Raw genomic sequence first — 20,307 nt, 5'->3', positions numbered from 1 at the left:
GGGCACAACAAGTAGTGTGTAACATAACAAATCAACTAACTGGAACAAAAGGTCCTTATTCTTTATTCTACAAAGTTCCGTATGGATCTCTGCCGCATGTCCCTCACAGTTCGCTGCAGGTGTATACATCGCTGCTGGTCTGTTATTTCCGGATTGCTGATCACACTAATCTATTGCTTCTTCACAAATGCAGGACACTTGCCGTTCAATCTGTCGAGTGCCTTTCCAATGGTCAGTCATCCAGTCTTCGGTCTTCACGCAGCCAGCTCAGGGCATTCCGAATTTGGTGGTTTGGGAACCCTTGGGGCAGCCACGGCCTTGGCAGCGCACCCCCAGCTAGCACCTTTTCCAGGTAAGACTTCTCTGGAGGGTATTCGCTCTGAATTCTTGCTTTGTTCTTTGTAGAAGGCATATGTATTGGGATTCCGTCACATTATGCCGCCATATATTGCTCAGCACGACACTATGTCAAAGTATCCCAAGTCTGGCGAATCAGTGGGACTGCTTTGCATTTTAACCCAAAAGAGACTAAGCCTACTCTGGACACCATTAATGAGGCATCTGTGGTGTTCATTTTGCCGCTCTGGGGACAGGTGAAGCCGCCAGCGCCATTACTCTGTGGGCTCAACAAGTCCGGCACGGCAACTGTGGAGGTTCAGGAGCCGGGGAATTAGATCTGTAATACTTAACAAGCTGTTTTATAATGAATATCTGTCTAACGTACCTGCCGTTAATATCCGAATCATCAAAACGTCTGATGACAAAAAACACTACATTTACTTCATTTATTTTCTCAATACATTAAGTATAACTTAACTTTTGTATTAGTATAACGTATAAATACTGTCAGGTGGACTCAGTCTGTAGATGGGTCCGGCTGATGCCTCTGGAAGAAGAGAACCTACTAAATTACACACAAGCGGTAGACCCGGATCCAAAGGGTGAATCTCCATCCCCGTCTGCTTGTAGACAGCTTGTCCTTGTTTAATGGTATATGAAGTTCTTTATGTCGCGTGTTGTTACGACCCCCCCCCGTGCCGTGTTATACCGCTCCTCGGGCACCCTAGAGTTTTACACACACGCTCAGAAGCTATCAAATCTCCGCTTATTGTTTTTGCTTATTTCCACCTCTTTGGAGAAAATGAATGTTGCCTCGACTCTCTGAAGACATTTGGAGTCATTGGCTGCGTAGTGGCCCTCCGGGAGCACTTGTAGGATCCATAATGTATGGGTTTTAGTGCACGGGGAGAGGAACTGCTTGTTGGCGCAGCAGTGACTTACATTAGACTGGCTTTTTAACAAAATCACTGAAACTTGAGCTCAAAATAACGTGTGTGTATATAAACAGGGGGAAAATGTCTCCACAAATGTATTAAAATAAGTATCATTATAATTTATTCTGTTACATCGATGGGTCAGAGTCGTATGAAAAGTCTGCCCCACCGCTGTTTACTGTTAAAATGAAAACATGTTTATTCACAGATGCAGTTTTACCGGATTATATGTTGATTTCCATTCATTTATAGAGCAAATGTACAATTAGCAGGGTTTTTACTGCATTTTCCCTATTATCTAAGTGAATAACACCTATAATCTTATCATGGCGCCTGTCACGGGGTGGGATATGTTAAGCAGCGAGTCAACGTTTCGTCCTCAAAGTTGATGCGTCAGAAAAACGGACAGCGTAAGCATCTGAGCGACTTTGACAAGCGGCAAATTGCGATGGAGGGACGACTGGGTCAGAGCATCTCCAAAACCGCAGCTCTTGTGGGGGCTCCCGCTCTGCAGTGGTCTTTACCTATGGAGCTGTAATTGATCCTTTCCTTTTATCTGTAAATGTCCTGGATTACAGGCTTGTGGTCCCCGATCTACCCCTTCCAAAGTGCCCATTTACTCTGTAATCATGCGGCCGCTTTGAATACAGGCTCAGTGCAAGATGTGTGAATGAGAGTGTATATGCGTCTGAGTGCTAGAGGGGGTGTGTGCAGGGACAGTTTTGGGCACAAATAGGAGTTGGACCTCAGTAAGGAGACTTTATCCTCAAAATTCGGACATTGGATCACTCTACCCCCTGTCCTCTCTTACAGGAGTCACAGCGACTCTTTGTCTTAATCTGTCACTTTTTGTCAGACCTTTTCAATTCCTTGAATCCCTGCATAAATTGTTATATATAAATAAAAGATAATAATGATAAATATCAATTACTAATTAAATACCTTGTAATTGTTTCTGTTTGCTTTCCAGGTGTAGAATGGTGGCGTGCTACTGATCCTCACACCCGGGCTGCTTTTTTCCCCCCGGTGCTAGGGATCCCTCCTTTATTCAGTGCTCCGGCACAAAATCACGACTCCTCTTTCCACCTCCGAACCGCAGGCAAAAATGGACGCGGCAGCGCGGAAAAAGGTACAGTAAGGGACATCGGACCGCAGATTAAAAAACAAAAAGTGATGCTGATCTGTGTAATATTCAGTTTCCACGGGCTCGATAGTAATTTGGGTGGTTTAAATGCAATAAGCATCCATAATGATTAGTTATCACTGTAGTTACAGTCACTTTGTTTCCGCAGTAATTATGGTTATTAGTTAAACTATAGAAATGTAATTAGGATTTGTTTCCAGCAAATTTCTCTGATTTGCTCCAATACGGTATGTAATTGGCTGGATTTGTTTTCCTTGTGTTATCTTCTTGGCAATCTTGCTTTATTTTTGCCCAGATATGTTTTTTTTGTTAACTGCCCTGATGTTAGATGTTTTTCAGATCCAAGAAATGGCACACTTTCTATATTCACGGCTTTTTTGTAAACTTTTGTTTTCTAAAAATAAAATTGTGCCTAAAGTTTATTTTCCCCTAGAAAGCAGTGTTTTGGGGTTTTTTTTCTTAACACCAGATACTTTAGGATGAATAAAATGTACCTTATATTTAGGACCAGTACAATGTGCCCTTTGTTACAAAAAAATGATGTCTATGGTCTGAGATTTTCTGTTGCGTTTTGCTACTTGTAGTATTTCAGATTTTGGGTCAGTTGATCATGTAATAAAGATAGGGGTTTTGATATTTAACGTATCAAAAAATATATTTCTTTTTGGATTCCAATAGAATGGATCTGTACCTTGGTAATCAGCATGGTGTTCTATTTATGCCCTGTAGGTTATAATAAGGTATTCCTAGATTTGTTAGATTATTTATTTAAGCCCATCTCATTGCGCAAAATCTAAATATGTTTTTTTTTCTTTAAAGGGATAAATGGATCCTTGAATGGAATTAGCCCAACATTAGTCACAAGTAACTGTTCATCTGTATTATCAACAACTAACACAAGTACTGTAGGACAAGCTAAAAGCGTGTCCCCGGGCATCGTGGGTCGGCCATGTAACCAAGAGAAGAGCAAGATGGATGTTAGAAGTGAAAAGACTAAAGACAAGGTATTTCTTTCCTAATTACAGACGGCATAGTGTATCTTAGACATAGTGATATGGGGGAAAGAGTAAATATGTGGGACTGGGAACCGTAATGCCGAGTGTTAGTGGGTGGGGAAAAAAACCGGAATAATGAATTTATCTCTCCAGCAAAAGCAGAGGAAGAAAGCGGTTGAAAGTTCCAGTTCCAGTGACTCTGGATCATCTTCTGACACCTCAAGCGATGGAGTGAGTACTAGTGACTCTGATGACTTGGAGGAGGAGGACCCGAGTATAGACGATAGCGATGATGATTCCGATTCTGAGACCGAAGCACAAAATAAAGCGACAAACAAGGTGCGGCATTGCGTTTCCTCCTAAAAATATGTTGCATCCTTTTCACCTTTCTGGTATATGGGATCTAACGGTACTCTGAACCTTACAGTGTTAAGCCATTTTAAAGGACATTGAACACCAAGGCTCACTTTGTTATTATGTGCTATTATCAGGGGGAAAACTATAAATTAAATAATGGCTTCAATTTAATAGAATGCTCCAGTTCTTGTCGCCCTTTCTGAGGACTTCAGTTGTCCTGGAGGATCACCTATGTATTAAGTGCCCCTGCTCTAGACTCTTTATATAATATTTCTACAGTGAATATCTTCAATTCCTCATAATCTTGTGTTCATATGAAGCTAATCAATTTGCATACCTATCCCCTTCTCTGCTGATTGCGTCAGTGTTGGCTGCGTGGGGAGTCTCATTAGACCCCCTAAAACTCTTGCATGAGTATAGCAGATGTACTGATTAACCGGAGGTGCTGTGGTCCAGGCAAACCATGCGAATGGGTTATGATGAATTCTTTCATGTATCAGAAAAAGTGCATGCGAAGGCTGGATTGTCCCTTTAAATGTATTCACATCTCGGGTACTCTGTGTTCCATGAGGCCAATGTTACAAGGGTTTTCTGAATTATTTTGATATTTTGTTGTTTTTTCTAGGTGCTATTACATAATATGTCAGAATTAATAACGGAGGGAACTAAAGCTGAGAAGTCACAGGAGAAAAGACCACACCAGCAGATACCTCTTCTTCCTGACCCTCCAGCGCACTCACCGTTCCCGTCCCAGCAGAAACACACTCAGGTTCTGTCTCTCCCGCTGGTTTTCCAAAGCTCTCAGGCCAAGGAGGAGGCTGTGAACAAACACACAAGTGTAATCCAGAGTACGGGGCTGGTTTCCAGCGCAAAGCCTGTATCTTTACTAGGTCAGTCCAACAAGGACGCAAGCTTGAAGCATGTAGCTCCCTCTTCTGATGGACTCAAAACAGGGAACAAAAATACCTCTGAAGACTCTACCCAGTTACCCAGTGACTTAAGAATAAAAAGGGTAAGAAACGAGTGTTTGTGTTATTTTATTAATGGGATTGTGCTCATTCATTTTAGCTAGAAATTTTAAATTGTCCAACTGTCCATCTGCATATGTGAAGAATTGCTCGAATAGAAACATATCGGTTTCTCTTAAGATAACGTCGTGTCGCTTTTATTATTATTTTAAGAATTGTGCGTACAACAAGTAAAAACAATAAAGCGGATCTCCAAACTCATGCGTTGGCCTTTGTAGCTAATTGCCAAAGCTGTCTAGTCGCTACGTGACAAGTATATATATTTACTTCTTAAAGGAAATCTTGGTAGCAGAAAGTCCTTGCCAGGTCCTCCCGGACCCATCAGCTCCCGGTGGAATTAACAATAAACTCGGCAGTATCTGATCTGCAGAATCATTTGTTTAGGTTAAAGGTCAGGGTACAGAACTGTGTTCATGTCAGTGAATTAATAATTGTTGTAATTTGGAGCTGATGGTTATCTGTTTTAATTTTTTTACTGAATTCATTTTATTTCATGGTAAAATCGCTTTGCATTCGTAGTGGCTAATGCCAAGCAACATTCCTTTATGATTTAATCACTGCTTTTCTCATAGATAGTATGTAGAAAGTGGCGGCCCGTGTTATGTTCTGCTCCCTTTAATATATATATAAAAAACTCCTAGACATCAGTCTAGGAATCTCAGGAATGTTCCAAAGTTCAGAGTTTATCGTAAAAAAAAAGATACCTTTGATTCATTTTCTTTTTAATTGTGGGTTTTATTGATCGGCTGTGTATTGGTAACACGGTACATGTTTGTGTATTTGCATTATTATGTTAAAACCTTGTGTGAATTAATTAGGTGGCATAAATACCATTAGAATAATGTATTCTCAAGCAGGTGGGTTAAAAATATTCTCAAAAATCCCCTTTACTGCTTTTAATGAATAGTGTGCTTTATGATGTGTTTTTCATGCTCCAGACATTTTTGATTTGAGGCGGCGAGACTGTTTTTATATGTCTTTATTTAGACAAACACTTAAAAGCAGCTATTTTTTGCACGTATTCCCAGCACAGAAACATTTAAGGAAATTGCAGTATTGCTATCAAATCACTGACATGCTCATAAATCTAAACATAATCTCAGTGGCTAATGACTCTTGAGAAAATAATTTATTCAAACACTACAGACGATAGGCTCTGTTTTACTTGGTTCTACCTCAAACGGTCCCTTTGGGAGACGTTCAGCTGTGACTCCTAACCAAGCCTGCCCTCTTCACAGAGAGCGGAATGAGAAGGTTACAGGAGCGCATCGTGTTAAATATGACTGGGGCCTCATTTATTTATTTTTTATGTGTCCCAGCACAGTCTCCTTACTTATATTCTGTTCGTGAATTTTTATGGTTGGAGAATGTCATCTGAACACTGGCTTGAAGTATCATTACTAGTATTAAAGTATCTTCCAAACATAAAGCCAACAGTGATATGACCAAAGGAACATGTGAGACTACATCAAGAGACTAGATGGGCCAAATGGGTCTTATCTGATGTCAAATGGTTTTTAGATTTATAACCTACCACATGTAAGATCTCCACTTACCGTACTCTCACGATACTGGCAATAGAGGTCCCCTCTTCTTGGAAACAAGAGACAAACACATGTGTAGGTAGAAGGCTCATCGATAGCTTGATGTTTCTGTTTGCTGAATAACTGCTCATAAATACATATTCATTTTGTTGTCTTCTCTTTTTGTAGGATCAGCAGAAGCATACATTCCCAGCACAGTTAAAGAAGACACATGAGAGTTCCAAGCACCAGAAGAAGACACTTGTAGGTCTACCAGTCTCCAGTGCTGTGTCTAGCTCTTTAGGTCATCATCCAGCATCTTTAGAAAACAACCACTCTAATCCTTTCCTGGCAAATGCATTGTTGGGCAACCACCAACCAAATGGAGTCATTCCATGTGTTATCCAAGATGCCCCCCTTGCACTTACGACCAAGACAAAGAGCCAGGGCAAGTTAAATGATGGCCCTTCCCCATCTCCGTCATCCCCCTTTTCCTCGCCAATTAATCTAAGCTCATGCGTGAAAAAGAACTCTTCATCCAACAAATCTGTCCTTGGGACATCCACTTCTCCTGTTGTACAAAGCTTTTGCAAAGATAAAGTCCTGGTCAATAATTCAACACCAGCAATAAAGCCTTCCCACCGTCACAATGTCGCAAAGTCACTGCTGGACAAATTCCGTGGGACGGATTCGGACATTCCCAGCAGCAAGGATTCAGATGACTCCAATGAAGAAGATGACGACGAAGACGAGGATGATGAGGATGATGTAGATGATGGTGAAGAGGATGAAGATGATTCTGATAGTCAATCAGGTTGGTGCTTTTTCTATGAATATAAGTAATAATGAACAATTGAAGCCCAAGCTCTTTACTCATCTATAGCATTACAATATAATATTTAATATGATGTGATGTGTAATTACTGTATATTGTAACATGTAAGAGCAAAGGTACTAGTTAACAAGATGCCAAAGTGCATATCTTAATAGGCACAGTACCTACATTAATTTAACCTTTAGTTTGCCAGGTGGAACTGCTTTGCTGCACAACAGAACTATTGTTAACTTTACTTCGCTATTTTTTTATTATTTTTTTAGAATGTGCAGTTTGTATTAATTATTAAACAACAAACAGGTCACATAATCCTATATATGGAACAATACATATACTTATTGAAGAAATACTCTAATTCATTGTGTACATGGTTATGAATCATACCATCATACACAAGGACAGATGTATTATTATTTATATACTGCCATCCTATTCTACCAGGAGTAGTGATATCAGGTTGCATAGTACATAAGGTTGAAAAAAGACCTAAGTCCATCAAGTTCAACCCTTCTACCTAACCTTCCTATTCTTGATCCATACGAAGGCAAAAAACTCTAAGCTACTTCGAATTCTGCCATCAGGGGGGAAAATTTCTTCTTGACTCCAAGAGGCAATCTGATTTCTCCTCTGATCAAGAGGCTCTAAAATATGAATTCTATTTATAGCCCTAACTAAAGGACACGGGGACAAGAAGTATTGGCCTATGTACTAGTCTTTAAACAAATATTCACACTACATTCTGCTCTATCACAATTCAGAGAATACATTTACAGGTATTATATTTAATATTAGACATTTAATATTTTTGATTTGTGAAAGTGTCACAAATCCAGCAAACGTTGCATCTGTTTTATGCAGAATCGGACACAAACTCAGAATCTGAGTCCGACGGATCGGAAGAAGATGATGATAAAGATCAAGACATCTCAGACAGTGATACGGAGGGAGAGAAAACCCCGCTGAAGATTGGCAAAATGACTCCATCTGTAAACAGCACAAACAACAGTATTATATCGCACTCCACACCCCTCAACCTGCAGGTTGTCAGGACTCCTAGCTCTGCTCCGGCTGCTCTCTCACCTGAGACTCAATCCCCAGACTTCCTCGGCACGTCTTCAACTCTCAGTCCAAATACACCTTGCGGTATTATCCCTTTTTTTTTTTCTTTTTCTTCTAAATATATATAGGTCTTGGTAGTTTATTCCTGTGTATCCAAATTACCAATAACAGATAATTTTGCTTCCTGAAAAACACTTTAACTATAGGTATACGTTTTGAGAATATAGCTTTAAATCTTAACCAAGCAGAAAATAATTCTTGGATCCTATTTCCTTCAACAAAAAATATCTCCAATATTATGTAATTAGAGGAGCGAATATAACGTGTGATTAGAAGACTGAATCCTAAATCATTGATGTAAAAAAAAAAAGCTAATAGCTAATATTATAACAGCACCATAGAATCCAGTACAAAATCTGAAACCCTTTTTTTTTAAATAGAGTGAAAATTTAATTTATATGTAATTACTTATATGCAGAGAAACTAAAGTAGCTGTAATTACTTAAATTCTTTAATAGACAGGCATTTTTGGCTGGTTAGTGTTAGTTTATACATTCAGATTTTTGATAATCAGAATGTATCGCAAGGTGACTTTTTTCATTCGTCATTTCCATGTAGGTTCTGGAAAGAAAAGAAGAGTAACTGATGAACAGGACCTTCGGATTCCATTGGAATATGGGTATGTTGTACCTTGTTGTATTTATTTCGTTCCTGATTTGCTGTCGGTGGGTATGAAGAGAGCGTGTCTGGGGCAGAGGGTCAGCCGAGAATATTCATGCGGAGGTGCATAGAGAATGTGCCTGCAAGGAGGCGCTGATGAGAATATACCTCCATCGGGGTGGTGGGTTCTGAGTGAACGTGTGTGCGTTGAGGAGCTGGTGAGAATATACCTCCATGGGGGTGGTGGGTTCTGAGTGAACGTGTGTGCGTTGAGGAGCTGATGAGAGTATACCTCCATGGGGGTGGTGGGTTCTGAGTGACTTTGTCTGCATGGATATTTGGGGGGTGACCTTCTTTTGGGGGGGGGGTCGTTAAAATGTCTTGGTATCTTGGATGAACTTAACAACTTGCAGGGTTTTTAACAGGCCAGCATTGCAGGTGTATTAATAGAGAGAAAAAACATGAATCATTGCTAAAATACCCATTCCTCACTCAACAAGTTACAATAACTTAAAAACAAAGAAGACATTCTTCATGGGTCATAGGCAGGTGTTCCTCTCTCTGTCCCATCTTTTGGTCCTTTGAGTTCCAGAAGCTGACCAAATAAACTGGCGTGTTCCTTTTCTTATAACTGTTTTCACATGAGGTACCACTCAGGTCAGCTTGAGGTTTAGAAAAAAAACAGAATTACGGTGTTGTTTTAGTGCGGAATCTTTCTAAGACCCTTGCAGAAATGTACAGAATGAGTATTTATTTTAACACCACAAACATATCTCGCACAGCTGGCAAAGGGAAACAAGAATTAAGAACTTTGGTGGACGTCTTCAAGGAGAAGTGGCTTATTACGCTCCATGTGGAAAGAAATTCAGGCAGTACCCAGAAGTAATGAAGGTATTTTATTCATGTAGCTCGTGGTCTACTGAAAAACGGGCAGTAATTCCGTATGTCTGTGTTGTACAATTTCTTGTTGGGTGTAGCTGTTCTTATAATGTATTTCTTAAGAATTGGTGTGCTACTTGTATGTGCGAATCAGATGTGAAAAAAGACTTTTTTGCTAAGAATATATTCCTTTCTTGGATATAGACATGCTGCTCATTGAGTAACACTAGGTCGCCCCCAAATTGCTATATATTAAGATCATTTTATTTTAACTACTAAGATTAAATAAATATTAAAAGATAATGAATGAAGAACCATTTAAAGACATGGAAGCTGATAAGCTGTTATACACACATTTGTAGCCAATGAGAGATGGAATCTCCCCTGCTGGCCTCCCATTGGCTGCCTGGTATTCTGTTCTGGAAGGTACAAATTGTTACACTTTTATATATATATTCAGAATAAAAACACAAAACTTTTGAAGCATTTTTGTGTTTTAAATCTGAGTATTGTAAAGGTTTTATTCAGCTATAAATTCAGCATGTTCTATATCTGAGGGAGAATGTAGAACAATAAGTCCTTCGATAACACGCTCTAGTGTTAGTATGTACGTTGCCAGTAGAGCATGCCGACCTGAAGTGAAAAAATCTGTGATTTTTTCAGTATCTCTCCAGAAATGGAATAATGGATATCACAAGGGACAATTTCAGCTTCAGTGCAAAAATAAGAGTGGGTGACTTCTATGAAGCACGAGATGGACCACAGGTATCCACTTAAAACCAAACTTAATTTTATAGTCCACGTAGTTTAAAAAATTAGTTGCAAAGCCGTATTTCTTAAAAATGCGCCTTTTTTCCATATTGGCTACTCGTCAATTTTATGCAGATTGCCGTAAAGTTTCAAAGCCTAGATTTGTGCCATTGTGATAGGTTTATTGTCACAATTAGAATAAAAATGAGTGTGTGTGTGGTAGTGTTAGCGGTGTGATGTTGCTTTTTTGTCTTTTAGTATTGTTTTGTGTTCATGTAATTAGGCGTTTAGATACCGCAAATTGTTGAACTTTTGTATAAATCATGTGATGTGCAATAATTATTTGAGAAACAGAATTTAATTTAAAAAATGCAACATTTTTATTTGTTAAACATATTAATGTTATTTTATTTAGTTTTTGGAAACGTCTGATTTACAGCAAGGATGTTCTGAGTATAAACTACACCTTCGTTTTAGGGGTGAATAAAAGCAGGGAAAAATTGCCATTTATTCAGGACAATATACGGTATTTGTAGCGTGTACTGCGCCGGATCAAACCCATGGACTGAAGTCAAAACGTAGGGGTTCTATGGACAGATAAACCTTCTAGTTGCTTTTTCATGCCCTGCGCTCACCGGCCGCACTTCGGATGCCCCCAGTGAGTTTTGCAGCGGGGGGGGGGTATCTTGCCTTATCACAGTTCAATACCCATCTCAAAAGCAGAGAATTTTAACTCGGGACAGACAGACCGACCACTGTTAGAAGATCCTGTAAGCATCACTTATTCCGTAATAGTGACAAGTTTTAATAAATTGTAACATATTAGCCCCTTTAATGAATAATTAATTAAATAATGCTACTTTGGTGCCATGATCGTTAATGCCTGATCAGTTATCTGTTCTTGAAGGCTTGCAGACATTTTTAACGGATAAGTGTAAAGGCTCATGCTGATCTTATAAAGAGGCTTTTCTATAGTATCATGGCCTGTAGCAAAGTATCTCGGACATTTTAATGTGTGTTCGCTTGTGCCCGGTGGTCTTGAGGTCTCAGTCAATGTCTACTTTAGATTGTACTGTTGGCGGGTTCAGGGGCAGGAGATAAAACAATGTGAAAGACTAAAAGTTATCACTTAAAAGGAATGAGTCTGGGTTTTGCAATCAGTGATTTGTTTCTGATCTATTTTGTGACATTTTCATTTACGGACCTCCTTTCTCGGTGAAGTCCGCGCTAAGAGAAATCTCACAAGATAGTTTACAAAGATTGCTTAGAAGTCGGAAACGCGCTATAGAATCTCGTGGAGAATAAAGAACATGGGAAAGGTTACAGAAAATATATTAAAAAAACATCTAAGCAAAATGAGTGCTTTAAAGATGTATGTTCAGCCTCTGATTAGACGGCAATTTGGAGAAAGATGATTGGAGTTTACGTTTTGATCTTCGGTTTACAGATAATGTTGAACAGCGCGTGTTATCGTTAGCACCAGCGCTTATTATTATAAAACTACCCTTGCGTGGTGTAGGAGCAGCTTTGTTACGTCTCCTCGTTCCCTTCATAAAGTTTTCCAATCTTGAATAGATTGAGAAAAAAAAAAAACTCGGGGTGCCCGTGAGGTCCAACTGCCTAACCGCTTGGAACTCCGGCACCCTGAAGGATCGCAGGCGTCGGGGATGTGTCTGCGGCCTCCGCACACAAAATGGAGCCCTTTATTTCAGTAAGGACAATTTCAAATGAAAAATTCATTGAAAATGTATGATTTTTTTTAATTTTTTACACCATACTTAATTGTTTAAACATTTACATTGGGGGCAATTAAAGTAAAATACACTGGGCATGTTTTTGTTTTTCCAAATGTTGAATTTCCCTGGGGTTATATTGGGTTTTGTAATTTTTAAGACAGATCTTATGAGGTTGTTTATGGGTTTTAAAGGAATATACTTCCTATACTTTATAAAAAGGTCAATTTACCTGCATTTACTTATCTTTTTTTTTTTTTTACTGAAATGGTGCAAACATCTGTAGCTTCTGTTTGCTTACTAATTGTTTTTTCACTGTGGGATAAAATGTTTTTCGCAAAATTTTTTAAAATATTAATGATTTGCAAAAGGAGGGAAAGAAATCCTAACTTAACTTTGATTGTAGGGGTGAAGGCCTTAAATATCCATGTCCATGTTATAGCTATGTGATTATATAAGTAACTGCGGTTAAATCACCATGGCAACATATAGAGAGGATGCTCTTGATTGCTTTATTTCTTGATTACATCTTTACATTTTGTAAATGTTTACATTTTTGTTGGTACATAAACCCTAACCAGTTTAGTTTTGTAAACCCCCGGGTTGTATATATTCAGCGGTTTACTACCAAATGTACATTATCAGAAATGACTTTATTTTTAAGGATTGTGGCAGCAAACTTCAAAATGTCATACCCATTGTACTGTCCATATTTTAACTCTGTATCATCACATCACTACTACAAAGCATTCATCGCTACCTTAGACGGGGTGGACAGTCACGTGTTTGCGAGATAGAAAATGAAGTCATTATAGTATTCTGTATTCATGGTAAATCTCAGCTCTAACGTCACATGTGCGGTTGCGTGTTATGGTTACATGTATAGTCTTCATTCAGTGTGTCTCTGTGAACCTGTTTTAAGGGAATGCAGTGGTATCTTCTGAAAGACGAAGAAATAGTTCCGCGTATACGAGCCATGGAAGGCCGCAGAGGACGGCCGCCAAATCCCGAGAGACAACAGGCGCGAGAAGAGTCGCGGATGAGACGGCGAAAAGGCCGACCACCGAACGTCGGCAGCGCTGAATTTGTAATGAACGACGATGCTAAACTATTGAGAAAACTTCAAGCCCAAGGTGCTCGTTACAGCTTAATTATGCCTCTCTGCCTCTTCTTGTTATTGGAATATATTCAGTATTGCCAGTTAATTGCCCATAACTGGCCCTTTAATGTTTGTATTATTTATTTGTTTTAATTACTGTAAGAAAGGATCCCTGAAAAGCCCCATATCACATAATGGGCCCTCTCGTCTGGTTATATCAATGTTTATTAATCCGTAAAGGTCCTCTGTGTTTCCGGAGTGGCAGAAGTATGTTACGCTCCGAACTGGTTAATAATTCTTGTGATCCTCTGCTTTCACCAATCTATTAATCCTAGTTTTCCTCATTTTCAGAAATAGCCAGACAGGCAGCACAAATCAAACTTCTTCGAAAGCTTCAGAAACAAGAACAAGCCCGAGCTGTGAAGGAAGCCAAAAAACAGCAAGGTATAAACGCAATGTTATATTTGTGAGAACCTGCCCTGAAACCTATCCAAAATGTGTAGTAATAGCGCCAAACATGGCTGCCTGTCATCAGATAAGTGCATCGGTTAAAAGGGGACACAGCGAAGATCTGGCTGAATTACGGTTATGTGACGTCTCTAGCCCAAAGTCTTTCAGGGGTATCTTTGAGACCCTAATATTTCAGGTTCTGATTGCCGTTGACATGTTAGCATCAGAACAAAGTGACGCTTGCACCATCTTATTCTTCATTCACACGCATTCTAATGTGAAATTATCTCTTCCCAGCTATCATGGCTGCCGAAGAAAAGCGAAAACAGAAAGAACAAATCAAAATTTTGAAACAACAGGTAAGGTTGAGTTCATTATATATGTATGTGGCTGTTCTTCTGGGCCTTGTTTATATAGATACAAACAAGCATTCAAGCATTTCCTTCTTTCAATATTAACTTGTTTAATGAACTTTTAATTTTTAGGAAAAAATCAAAAGGATTGAGCAAGTAAGAATGGAGAAAGAACTTCGTGCCCAACAAATTCTAGAGGTAAAAAAGTAACCAAGTTTTTTGGCGGTTTTGATCATTTTTACAATTGCTCTTTTTAACTTCTGCATGTTATGTTTAGTACGTATTAATACATAATTTGTGGCGTCACCTGTCCCGTGTGTTAATGGAGCAGCCGCACTTTACTTATCTGCTAGTAAAAACACTTACGTTATTAGCGAACACAACCAGTAGCTGATGGAGAAAGTTTGTGTCTTAAACCCTAAATTATTTACTTGGGAAACACCTTCAAATAATTTGTTTAGAAACTTTCGGCATTTTGATGCCATATTATGCACAGGTAGCTAAGCAGGACCTCTCAAGTGGATAGCGAACAATAATCCCCATGTATTTTAGCCAACAGCTAGCAAAGGATTATAGGAGTTGTAGTTCAACAACACCCATGAAGTTACCCCGTGAACTTCATTAAATACGTTGCTGCACCTACGTAAAGAAACGTAAGCGGTACTCTGCCCTTGTGGTCTTTTTAATTCAGATATTCTTATTCCGCTAATAGGCGTTTGACCTTTTAACCGTACAGACTTTGTTTAATCGAACGGCTGCGTGCCGGGAGGGATTCTGCTCCATTGTGCGGTATCATATATTGTTCTCTGTCAGCCAGGAAGGCATGTAGCCTTTTTTCATGAATCTGATAAAGTTTGAAGATTGTAGTTGTGCTGTTGCATGACCTTGAGACCTGTTTTGCATGCACAGGCTAAAAAGAAAAAGAAGGAAGAAGCAGCAAATGCCAAATTATTGGAAGCCGAGAAACGTATAAAGGTTAGTTTAGATAACCAGCATCCTCTCTCATTCCAAACGTCTATTACGAACAAATATGCGTTGGGTTCTATGAGAAGGAACTGAGATCCAATTATTTGTTTTATTACCAAGAATGAAGTTGTAGCTAGTGAGGTATTACCGTGTATTCAGACATATACCGTGTTTATGTGTATAGCCTGCATCTGTGTGTCCTTCCGATGTTTCTATAGGCAATACTTGAATAGACAAAAGTTGTACAAGCCAATTTGTTATTTGTTAAAGGCAAGTGTTGGTAAAGCTAACAAGAGCATGGGTAAGCAAGCAAGAGTAATATGCAATGTTTCCCATAGTGTGGAGTTTGAAGAATGAGAGGTTCAATGAGAAACCAAACTACAGACCAATGAGCCTTCCATCACCAACACGCACATTCTTGAAAAATTAGTTGAAAGGAGTGTGGTCCTAGAGCCATGGAGGTTATTGTGTTGATGTTTCATTGTCCATCCATTTACTGGGGATATTTCACTGGTAATGGGCATAGACCATTGCCCAGCTGGCCAGTACTTGCCATCGCCTCCCCTTTAACTCCCCCTGTGCCTGGCCTTATGCGAGATTCCGCCGCAATCTCTGCAATGTAGCATGCGATTATCCAGCCATTGGCCTTAAAGTGCCACAGTCAATATTATTGTTCCAGTTTGGTAATAACAAGCAGAATGATTAGTTACCGATTTCAGACGTAGAAAAGTGTTAGTAATAAGCACACTTATGTTAGTAATAACTTGCTGGAGGTCCTTGGAGACAGGCCTGATGACTGCTATGTCCAGAGGTTGTCCTCAAACAGAAACGAACAGGTAGAAAAAATAGGCAGACTAGATCAGCTGAATAACACGTGTCAGACCTCATACTCATACTTTGTTCCGATGCGTTAGACCTTGAACTGGATATTGGGATTGGCATCAAAGTTTAAATACTTAACGATATTTTAAAAAAAGCTTTGCAGATTGTCAAATAAATCTTCTGTGCAGGTGTGCTGAAACATCTGCCAGGATTTCAAAGAGAGCAATTTAAACGTCGTTGCCTGCTAGAGGCGTAAAATGAGCCAATTTGATACAGGATGGAGTTCCAGTATAATTTACCGCATTAGAAAAAGATCAGCTTGTACATTATTATTTTATATATACATCAGTTCTTGTGAGAATGTTCAATTATCACCTTGATACATGTATTTTAGTGCAGATCTCAGTCATCAATAGCATTGTTTACCACCAAAGCTTGGATCGTGATTACATGTAATAACCGCGTTATCTGTGACGGCTGACCGCTGATCGTAAGACTTATTTCTGTTTTCTTCCAAAGGAAAAGGAAATGCGAAGGCAGCAGGCAGTCCTTCTGAAACATCAGGTCTGTACCTGTTCATACTAGATCTGAATTAACTAGCATTGCAATCAATTTTTAATTTGGCTACTTTGAGGTTGCTGGGGTATAACCCCTCCAACAACAAGCAAATCAGCAATGTCTTATTAATTATGACACGTTCTGTAAAGATTCCTGCTTTTGTATGTATTAGCTTGCTTTGGTATTGGGGTCTTTGGGGAGTTGACTTCTTTATAAAGTGGTATTTTTTTTTATCTCTGTTCATTTCTGTTTCGTAATGATGTGCCAACTCTTTCTACCAGGAGTTGGAGAGGCATAGACTAGATATGGTATGGGTATGTTTATTTTTGTACGTCTAACACCGCATCGTGATTTGGTTGTGATATGGTTCTCATAGCAATGCATAAAGTTAAACGCCGGCTGCTGTCATACCGCATACCCCCTGCATGGCTTAACAGCACAGTGCATTGCATACATCTGCTGCTTAATAATACGTCTCAAGCTACATCACCTTCCAGAAAGATAACGGAAAAATAAAATGTCAAATAACGAAAATATCGGATACAGAATGATTTCTTTGTAAAATGACAAAAATATCGGAGGCGCACTTCTCTCCCTTAAGTAGAAATTAGTTTTAATTCCACCCAAATTATACACTCCGTAACAGAGTAAGGTCGTCTTCTATATATCCAGAATGCTACATATCTCTACTGTTCTGCATTAGTAGTTTCGGATATGGATGTTAGAGTCTGTTCCTTGTAGGCATCCTGAAAATCTTGTGTTCTCTGTAGACAGGCTAGCTGCAGCTCTAGTTGTTTTATGCAATGCATCCAAGGATGGTTCTTCTCAATAGTCTTCTTCCATTCATGCATGTCGAGCCATACGTATTTGCATTTCTGTCACTTAGTCCACAACAAAGAAAACCGTAATCTCGCAATTACCTGTATCTTTATAAATTATACCGTTTGGCTGCAAATACGGTCAGGTAGATCCTTAATCAATTGGCTTTAAAAAAATAAATAAATAAATAAAAAATGTCTGCAAGCTTCCAGAAGCAGATGTAAGGTAATCAGCCCGTTTTGGCCGATATTTATGCTTTGATGTCCTGCTAGCAAGCTTTTAAAGGAGCATCACACCATAACTGACCACAAGTATACTCCGTATGCTTTTCGTTATATGTCTTCATTACTCATCACGTTCCTTTGCTGCTTCTGATTGTATACCTGCATTCTAAACCACTACTAAAACAGCACGCATTCAGCCTCACCTGTCCTGTATTTTTTTAGTATTCATCGTGTTTCGGAGCCAAGTCTGCAACTCTTGGCTCTGTTTTCACTGAATAGCGCATGTTGTGCGTTGAACCTGGTCTGATTTTATTTCATCTGGCAGGAACGAGAGAGGAGACGACAACATGTAATGCTGCTGAAGGCAGTGGAGGCTCGTAAGAAGGCCGAGGTAAGTGGTGGGGAGTGACGCCGTATGAATGATCAGTTGAGTGTTTCTTCTGATGGGACCTGAACATTCCTCATGGAGGCTGTACTTTTCGCTCTAAAGCTATAAATATAGAATTATTAGTCAGTACTATGGCTCTGATTGTGTTTTCATTTTTTTCTCCTAAGGAACGAGAACGTTTAAAACAAGAAAAACAGGATGAAAAAAGGCTTAACAAAGAACGCAAACTAGAACAGCGAAGATTAGAGCTTGAGTTGGCCAAAGAGCTAAAGAAGCCCGCAGAGGACATGTGTTTAGCTGATCACAAGGTATAAAGTTGCACCAAATCTTCACCCTGGGAAACTCTCTTTGAGCAATATCGGCTGCTGGGTGGGAAATGAAGTCTAAACTATATAGCATTGTGTTGGGTTCCTATGTGTTCGTCGTTCTTCCCAATAAATTCCCACGCTGCTCGTTCACATTATCTTGTTTTTTTACAGTTGGCCAGATAAATGGTTAATTCACTACAGTTATATATGTTCCATATTTGCCCTGTAACATCTTAAAGAAAAACTTTGCCACTAAGTAACATCTAAGGTGTCTGCTCTTTCACAGCCTTTGCCAGAACTTCCACGTATCCCTGGACTAGTCCTTTCTGGTAACACATTTTCCGACTGCCTCATGGTGATCCAGTTCCTGCGCAACTTTGGCAAAGTGCTTGACTTTGATGTGCACAACGATGTCCCTTCACTGAGTGTTCTCCAAGAAGGGTTACTCAATATGGCCGATAGCATGGGAGAGGTACAGGACTTGTTGGTGAGGCTGTTGTCTGCTGCCGTTTGTGACCCTGGAGTCCCACCAGGATACAAGGTAATAATCCAGGGGCTCACATCATTTACTGCCTATCGGCCCAACTCATAGCGGTCCCCGTTAACTAAAGCACCATATTCTTCCTTAGTGTTAAATTCAGTTACATTAGATCATCACTTACAGAAACAGCATCTCATCTGTGATCTAGGTAAATCCTTATTGTTAAATACTTTAGCACATTTTCTATATTCTGGCCACATCCTATCCTTGCATACATTCTATTTGAATTACTGATCTATGGAAACGTGTGCATGGTTTAAAGGGGCTGTTTCAATGCTGAACTTAACTCCTTTGTAACTCATCTCAGTGTTGGTAAAAAGCTCTTAAAAGTTTCTGTTGCTTTTACATGATGAAACATCCAGAGTAAAGAATACTAAGCACACTAAAGAATACAATAAATTTTTGGTAATTTAAAAATGTATTTTTCTTATTCAGGCAAAAACCTCTCTCGGGGAACATTTAATGAATATTGGCATAAACCGCGACAATGTTTCAGAGATTCTGCAGATATTTATGGAAGCTCATTGTGGGCAAACAGAACTTACTGAGAGTCTTAAGACCAAAGCTTTCCAAGCGCACACTCCATCACAGAAGGCCTCCGTTCTTGCTTTCCTTGTCAACGAACTTGCATGCAGCAAATGCGTGGTCAGGTAATTCTGTCTGATGATGATGATGTGTGTGTGTGTGTGTGTGTGTGTGTGTGTATATATATATATATCTGTTAGTCAATTTTCTGTCTACCCATTGTACAGCGCTACGGAATTTGATGGTGCTATATAAAACAATAAAAAATAATAATATGTTCTAATTGAGCATGGTTTGGTATTTTTTTTATTTATCAGTTTTTTTTTTTCCAATTTATAGTGAAATTGATAAAAGTATTGACCACATGGCCAATTTAAGGCGTGATAAATGGATGGTGGAAGGCAAGCTGCGCAAGTAAGTGTGTTTCTTGATTTTGTATTAATCTCAACAACAATTGAATCTCCTTCAATTGAGCAGGGCTGACGTTTAATTATTTCATCTAAAGGCTAAGAATGATACATGCTAAAAAGACAGGAAAACGTGACTCAGTAGGTGGCGGAGATGGAGGAGACGAGCAGCATTCTCTTGGAACACCAGCTTCTGTCCGAAAGCGCAGACGGAAGGGAGCTGACAGTGACTATGATGATGACGAGGATGATGACAGTGATGAACAAGCAGAAGACGATGACGAGGACGAAGAAGACAAAAAAGGAAAAAAATCAGAAACCTGTGATGATGAGGTATAGCAATAGACTTTAAAATATGGTTACAGGCATATATCGAGAATTCATTGTAACAATAAAGGGAAATATCTTTTTGTAAAGGTAAAAACATTTTTTTATATTTTAAACATTTAATATTTAGTAAAGGTCAGTCACCCTAAGTGAGGATTTATTCCTTCTAAAGAATATATTTTCTCCCTGGTCAGTCGTTGCTTATGACAGAATGTATCCTATTTGTCCAGCAATACATTTTTTTTTCTATTACTTGATGCTTTAGACTTTTTAAATTTATTAT

General features: G+C 39.1%; 1 protein-coding gene across 14 annotated transcripts in view; it reads left to right on the top strand.

Annotated features, from left to right (window-relative positions):
* Positions 1-20,307, top strand: part of BAZ2B (bromodomain adjacent to zinc finger domain 2B) — a 92,974-nt gene that overhangs the window by 65,245 nt on the left and 7,422 nt on the right. For 3 of the 14 annotated variants that reach the window (XM_053472207.1, XM_053472198.1, XM_053472200.1), the window contains 23 exons: positions 194-352; positions 2,245-2,403; positions 3,238-3,422; positions 3,567-3,752; positions 4,396-4,782; positions 6,511-7,135; positions 8,015-8,299; positions 8,834-8,894; positions 9,658-9,766; positions 10,418-10,519; positions 13,160-13,370; positions 13,688-13,780; positions 14,084-14,145; positions 14,272-14,337; positions 15,049-15,114; positions 16,447-16,491; positions 16,767-16,799; positions 17,854-17,919; positions 18,084-18,224; positions 18,511-18,765; positions 19,201-19,415; positions 19,630-19,704; positions 19,796-20,030. In XM_053472207.1, coding sequence (XP_053328182.1) covers positions 194-352; positions 2,245-2,403; positions 3,238-3,422; positions 3,567-3,752; positions 4,396-4,782; positions 6,511-7,135; positions 8,015-8,299; positions 8,834-8,894; positions 9,658-9,766; positions 10,418-10,519; positions 13,160-13,370; positions 13,688-13,780; positions 14,084-14,145; positions 14,272-14,337; positions 15,049-15,114; positions 16,447-16,491; positions 16,767-16,799; positions 17,854-17,919; positions 18,084-18,224; positions 18,511-18,765; positions 19,201-19,415; positions 19,630-19,704; positions 19,796-20,030 — 3,821 coding nt within the window. The remainder of the gene's footprint in view (positions 1-193; positions 353-2,244; positions 2,404-3,237; positions 3,423-3,566; positions 3,753-4,395; positions 4,783-6,510; positions 7,136-8,014; positions 8,300-8,833; positions 8,895-9,657; positions 9,767-10,417; positions 10,520-13,159; positions 13,371-13,687; positions 13,781-14,083; positions 14,146-14,271; positions 14,338-15,048; positions 15,115-16,446; positions 16,492-16,766; positions 16,800-17,853; positions 17,920-18,083; positions 18,225-18,510; positions 18,766-19,200; positions 19,416-19,629; positions 19,705-19,795; positions 20,031-20,307) is intronic. The other 11 variants (XM_053472208.1, XM_053472211.1, XM_053472210.1 and 8 more) reach the window with 8 other exon arrangements.

Source organism: Spea bombifrons, chromosome 7, assembly GCF_027358695.1.
Source record: "Spea bombifrons isolate aSpeBom1 chromosome 7, aSpeBom1.2.pri, whole genome shotgun sequence".
NCBI lineage: Eukaryota > Metazoa > Chordata > Amphibia > Anura > Pelobatidae > Spea > Spea bombifrons.
This window is presented reverse-complemented; position numbering and strand designations above follow the sequence as displayed.